Source organism: Mustelus asterias, unplaced genomic scaffold (genome assembly GCF_964213995.1).
Source record: "Mustelus asterias unplaced genomic scaffold, sMusAst1.hap1.1 HAP1_SCAFFOLD_623, whole genome shotgun sequence".
Classification (NCBI taxonomy): Eukaryota; Metazoa; Chordata; class Chondrichthyes; order Carcharhiniformes; family Triakidae; genus Mustelus; species Mustelus asterias.
Window position 1 is genome coordinate 92,061 of NW_027590572.1, and position 5,694 is coordinate 97,754.

Genomic DNA, 5,694 nt, shown 5'->3' on the forward strand with positions numbered 1-5,694 from the left:
AGGCCCTACCCCCACATATTTACCTACTAATCCCTCTAACCTACGCATTTTAGGATTCTAAGGGGCAATTTTTTTTTTAACCTGGCCAATCAACCTAACCCGCACATCTTTGAACTGTGGGAGGAAACCGGAGCACCCGGAGGAAACCCATGCAGACACAAGGAGAACATGCAAACTCCACACAGACAGTGACCCGAGCCAGGAATTGAACCCGGGACCCTGGAGCTGTGAAGCAGCAGTGCTAACCGCTGTGCTACCATGCCGCATATCTATAACTGTCTCTGCCTCCCGAATGATCCTGAGTTCATCCAGTTCCAGCTCCAGATCCCTAACACGGTCTTCAAGGAGCTGGAATTGGGTGCACTTCCTACAGGGGTACTCAGCTGGGACACTAATGGTGTCCCTCACCTCAAACATCCCACAGGAGGAACATTGCACTGACATCCCTGCTAACTTCCCTTACTAAGAAACAAAAGAGAAAAAGAAGAAAAAAAAAACTCACCTGCTCTCACACCGAGTCTTTATTTTTAGGTTAGAGGAGGGGGAGGGTGGGAATGCGAATGCTGTCTTTGTCCATTAAGTACGGATTGTGGGTCTGGAAGGTGCTGTCTAAGGAAGCTTGGTGAATAGCAGCACATCTTGTCGATGGTACAAACTGCTGCCACTGTCAGCGGTGCAGGGAGAGTGTGGCAGGGATGTCAATCAATGAGCTGCTCTGTCCTGAACAGGGTTGAGATTCTGAAAGTCCATATCCACTCAGTGAACTCCAATGAAGGACAGTTCAGTCCCATCCACTGAAAGCCACACTAGCTCACGTGATCACCTTCTGTTTGAGTTGCATACACACTATTCCCCACAATAGACGGGCCTTAGTTAACTGGCTGATCAGAGAGAGGCAATCACCAAATCAGAACTTGAACAAATGCAGAATGATTTTGATCAAATTCACATTCTGTTTGCAGTGTGAGCAACACCCACTGGGTCCAGCAAAGCCCAAACATTCCAAAATACAGTCTGTCCCTCTCCCGGGGGTGAGCATCACCATGGGAGAGAAGGAGGCAGCCACAGCCAGGCTCAGCTCCACAAGGACATCCCCAGACCTGATCACACCGCCTCCCCCACTCTGGGCTCCGAAACAGACAGAAAACCAGCAGCAGCCCCATCAAATCCAGAGTTAGTGTTTCTCTCTCAACCCTCAGTAAACCAATCATTCAGCAGGCCCAGTTCTGCTGGGATTGGCTCACCCCAGCCACCAGTCTCATGGAGCTATTGGCTAACATGTGGAGGATGCATTGACCAATCAGCTCCCAGACACTAGAAACAAGGACTGAGTGCTTTATTGATCATTTGATGACTGGTTGAACAGAGTTTGTTTGTGTTTCCTGTACAGGAACAAGGTGATCAATGAAGCAAAGATCAGAGAGACAGCTGTCACAGTCAGGGTCACAATCAGGACCACCTCAGACTCCACACCTACAAAGCAATGAGAAACCAATGGTTACTGAAGCTACCACTGAGGGGGAAATGGAAACCAGCAGTCAGCCAACTCACCCCCTGGAGACCTCTCCTGTATCCTTCCCTCAGCCTCATTCAGGGAGGCTGTTGCCAGGTTGGTTCCATCAGTATCCAGAATGAGCAGGGGTCCAAGTGAGGCCTCAGCCTCCCACTTCAATCCAGCTTCACTCTCTGCAATATCAACCATTCCAGTTAGAGAGGGGAAAGGGGGAAGCTCCCACATCTAGAGGATCAATGTCCTACCAGCTTCAGCTGCAAGATCTCTCCTTCCTCTGGATCCAAATCCCAAATCCCTTGTGGCCCCACAGTTCCCCACATGGCAACAGGCACAAATGTCAAAGCTCGATTCCTCCAATGGGGTCCAGCTAAACAAGAGAAAACAGTCAACCAGGTTGTGCATCACTTCTCCACACAAACACATCCCTGAGGGAGAGAGGGGGAACTTACACATTCTGCATCTTCTGCAAAGTACAAGCTTTGTTCCTGGAATCTCTCCGATCCACTGGAACAACTTTCAGGTGACAGGTGATGAAAATCTGAGGGACACATTCAACACAAGTGGTTATTTAGTGACTCCCTCCCAACATGGAGACCCCAATGATCAGCTTCCCCTTACCAAGGAACGCTCATCTCCAAAGAAACGGAAGGCATCCAGGTCAAAGCGGAGTTTGTCCGACTCCCGCTCGTCTCCTGGCAACACAAAGGTTGAAAAGGAGTCCTCAGCTTTGCTGTCCAGGAGGCAGCTGAAGAAAGATGGAAAAAGGGACAAGAAGTGAATCCAGAGAAGCCATTGAGATGGGAGCAGCTGGAGAAAGCAGAGAGCTCCTTACCCATTGTAGTCAATGATGCTGTATCTCGGGCTGGAGTCCTTGTCTGGCCTCAATGTAGCTACACAGCGGTCAATGTAGAGCTTCAGGACCATGTGGTTGCTCATTGAAACAGAGGCCTCAATGTGAATGAGCTCACCCAGGTAGTAGACAGTCGAAGTGCGCTCTGTAAGCCAGTCACCTGAAGGACAAGAGGACAAGGGTTGGAGACAGTGGGTGTAACTCCCAGTGAATGAGGACAGGAAATCACTCCCCATCCACCCATCACATACCATTCATTAGGCGCAGTGAGAATGACAGATGCCCTTCTCCAGACCTGGTGGAGCTGAATGGGATCCAGGTGGGCTTGATGGGGTTACTGCTCACATTGCCCTTCCTGGAAAGACAATGCAGGCATTTTAGGACAAGGTCAGAGGTCACTAGCAGCTGGAGATCTTATTGACAATCGAGTAAAGATTCTCACCTAAAATAACGACACTCAATGGGAACGACCGCTCCATTGGTTCTCACAATAACAGATCCATGATACTCTGGGCTGTGGCTCAGGTGGGTGCTGTAGATCAGGAAATCTCCAGTCATCTGAAAGACAGCAGCTTAAGGAATGAAGAACTGATCTGAAATGAGAATGTTCTACACTGGGGTTAACAATGAACTCATCCCATTAAAACAATTCTTCAGGAGGATTGACAGGGTCAGTGTGAAGAGGCTGCTTCCCCCAAGCTGGAGATTCTGTTAGCAGGGAGTCTTCTCAAGTCAGGGGTCAGTCATTTAGGATTTAATGTGATGAGGAATTTCTTCATTCAGCAGCTGATGAATCTTTGGAATTCTCTCCAGCCCCAGAGAGCTGGGAATGGCCACTCACTGAGGATATTCAGGACAGAGGCATTTATTTTTGGCCATTGAGGGAATCATGTTGTGAGGACAGGAACATGGAGGCTGTGGGAAGCTCAGTCCTGATCATAATGACTGGGGAACAGGCTGAAGGGCCTCATCTGGTTAGCAGTGTTGCTATGCAACCTCAGCCCTTCCTGCAAGGAGAGATCATGAGCACAAGACCAGAATCAATTAACAGGGAAGTGATTCAATAAAAGCTTCAGTTAACAGGAAAAGGAGCCACAAGTTGTCAGCAATTTGGAACATGGCAATAGAACAGTTTGTAATCAGAGCCCCATTTATTCCAATGACTGGGAAAGTGGGAAGTGTAGAGTTCCTCTTTAGTCCAATCGATCTCAATTCCTATTTCATTCAGATTTAACCCAATTGGATTAAAAAGTGGACTGAAACTCAACCCTCAGTTGAGTTGATGTGAATGAGGGGAAATCAAACTGAAAAATTCTCAAAATAGGGAAAGCTTGGAGGAAGCAAAGAGATGCTTCCAGAACAATGGGGTTGGAGAGACTCAGACCAGTGAAAGTAAAGCACAATCCTGAATAGAAAGCTAATTTGGGGTTTATAAAGCAGGAGACAGCTATCTCCTCAATATCAATGACATCTCACCAAGTGCTGGAGTGAAGAGTGGGGAACAACCTACAGCCCCAGCTCAGAGGCAAAGTTTGAGGATTCACATTACCTGCAATCTGCTGCCACACTCATGGAGTCCATAGTCAAAGAGGACGGTGTGATTCTGAGAGTAGATCCTGGTTGGCCGACAACCTGCTGTCCCCAGGGTCAGATCAGCAGCTTTAACCAGGTGCCTGGTTCCAAATAAATCCAGCTGGACCCTGACCAGCAGCTTGTCCTCTCCACACTGCACCCTCACACTCTGCACTGGAGACACACCTTGACCCTCAGACACACGGAAATGGGAATCAAAGGGAGGCCCAGGAGGAGGGAATGTCTGAGGCCGAGGGGTGGCTTTGACTATTATCCATGGAAACCTGTGGCCTGGAAACTGTTGCCAAGTATCAGAGCAACAAACAGCTCCAACTAACACCAGCACTGGGAAGAAACCCCTCACTCCAAAATCCCCCATCATCCCAAACAACTGAACCATCCCGTCAGGCACCAAGCGACACCTTTTATACACACAGCCCACACTCAGCTGACAGCAATTATTCCAGAATCAATAACAACAATTGAACCAATTACTCATTTCTTTCGACACCAATCAAGTAAACGAACTCAAATTAACTTAGGGACAAAGTAAAAGGGACGGCTCCCCAAAAGGAAGGGGGGAACAGCCCGAACCAAAAACAAAGTCGAAAGAAAACTTAAAACGTCAAACCAAAAGGTGATTATCGGGGTCGATAATACACCCCAGCCCCTGCGGCGCCCAGCAGTCGCGGAAGGCGTCAACCGCGCCCGTGGACACCGCATGCTCCCTCTCCAGAGACACCTGGCCGCGAATGTAGCCGCGGTAGAGGGGCAGACAGTCGAGATGGACGGCCCCGTCGATCGCCCGCTGCCTGGACCTATTGATGGCGCGTCTCGCCAGGCCCAGGAGCAGGTTCATGAGGATATATTCCGCCCATATTCCTGACCATTGGGCACTGGCACGCTGGCACAGTCGTTAGCACTGCTACCTCACAGTGCCAGGGGCCGAGGTTCAATTTCCAGCTTGGGTCAGTGTCTGTGCAGAGTCTGCACGTTCTCCCCGTATCTGCGTGGGTTTCCTCCGGGTGCTGAGGTTTCCTCTCACTGCCTGAAAGACATGCTGGTTAGGGTGCTTTGGCCATGCTAAATTCTCCCTCAGTGTACCCGAACAGGCGCCAGAGTGTGGCAACTAGCGGATTTTCACAGTAACTTCATTGCAGTGTTAATGTCAGCCTACTTGTGACACTAATAAATCAACTTCAACTTTTTTGGGGGGACAATTGTGCCCCAGATGTCTCCAGGTGTGACTGGTTGCCTAGTAACTGTCAGAATGTAACAGGAAGGACTGGGAACGTCCGACATGTGGAGTTTTTTCAAGGAGCAGCTACTGCGAGTCTGTGATAGGTATGTCCCTGTCAGGCAAGGAGGAATTGGTAGGGCTAGGGAACCGTGGTGCACCAAAAAAGTTTCTTTGTTGGTTAAAAAGAAAAAGGAGGCTTATGTTCGGATGAGACGTGAGCACTCGGGTAGTGCACTAGAAAGCTTTAGATTGGCTAAGAGGGAGTTGAAGAGCGAGCTTAGAAGGGCTAAAAGGGGACATGAGAAGACTTTGGCGGATAGGGTTAAAGAGAATCCTAAGGCGTTCTATAGGTATGTCAAGAACAGAAGGTTGGTTAGGGCAAGTTTAGGGCCAGTTATAGATGGCAGAGGGAAGTTATGTGTGGAACCGGAGGAGATTGGTGAAGCATTGAACCAATATTTCTCTTCGGTGTTCACGCAAGGGGACAGGAATATAGCTGAGGAGGACACTGGGTTGCAA

The 5,694-nt window shown here is 49.1% G+C and overlaps 1 protein-coding gene across 1 annotated transcript; it reads right to left on the reverse strand.

The window, feature by feature from the left end:
* Nucleotides 1–1,336: 1,336 nt before the first annotated feature.
* LOC144487151 (zona pellucida sperm-binding protein 3-like) lies at nt 1,337–4,335 on the reverse strand. Its single transcript, XM_078205211.1, has 8 exons — nt 3,913–4,335; nt 2,806–2,921; nt 2,615–2,718; nt 2,346–2,523; nt 2,132–2,258; nt 1,963–2,051; nt 1,759–1,880; nt 1,337–1,473 (listed from the first exon to the last, which is right to left on the reverse strand). The coding sequence occupies exons 1-8, from the start codon at nt 4,333–4,335 to the stop codon at nt 1,337–1,339; spliced, it is 1,296 nt and encodes a 431-aa protein (XP_078061337.1).
* Between the last annotated feature and the right edge of the window lie 1,359 nt (nt 4,336–5,694).

Bases quoted from the DNA above. Each gene is read 5' to 3' on its own strand.
- LOC144487151 (XM_078205211.1), bottom strand. From the start codon at position 4,335: ATGGTTCAGTTGTTTGGGATGATGGGGGATTTTGGAGTGAGGGGTTTC. The intron at 2,719-2,805 runs GTGAGAATCTTT...TTGTCTTTCCAG, and splicing joins ATTGAGTGTCGTTATTTTAG to GAAGGGCAATGTGAGCAGTA. The intron at 2,052-2,131 runs GTAAGGGGAAGC...TGTGTCCCTCAG, and splicing joins TTGGAGATGAGCGTTCCTTG to ATTTTCATCACCTGTCACCT.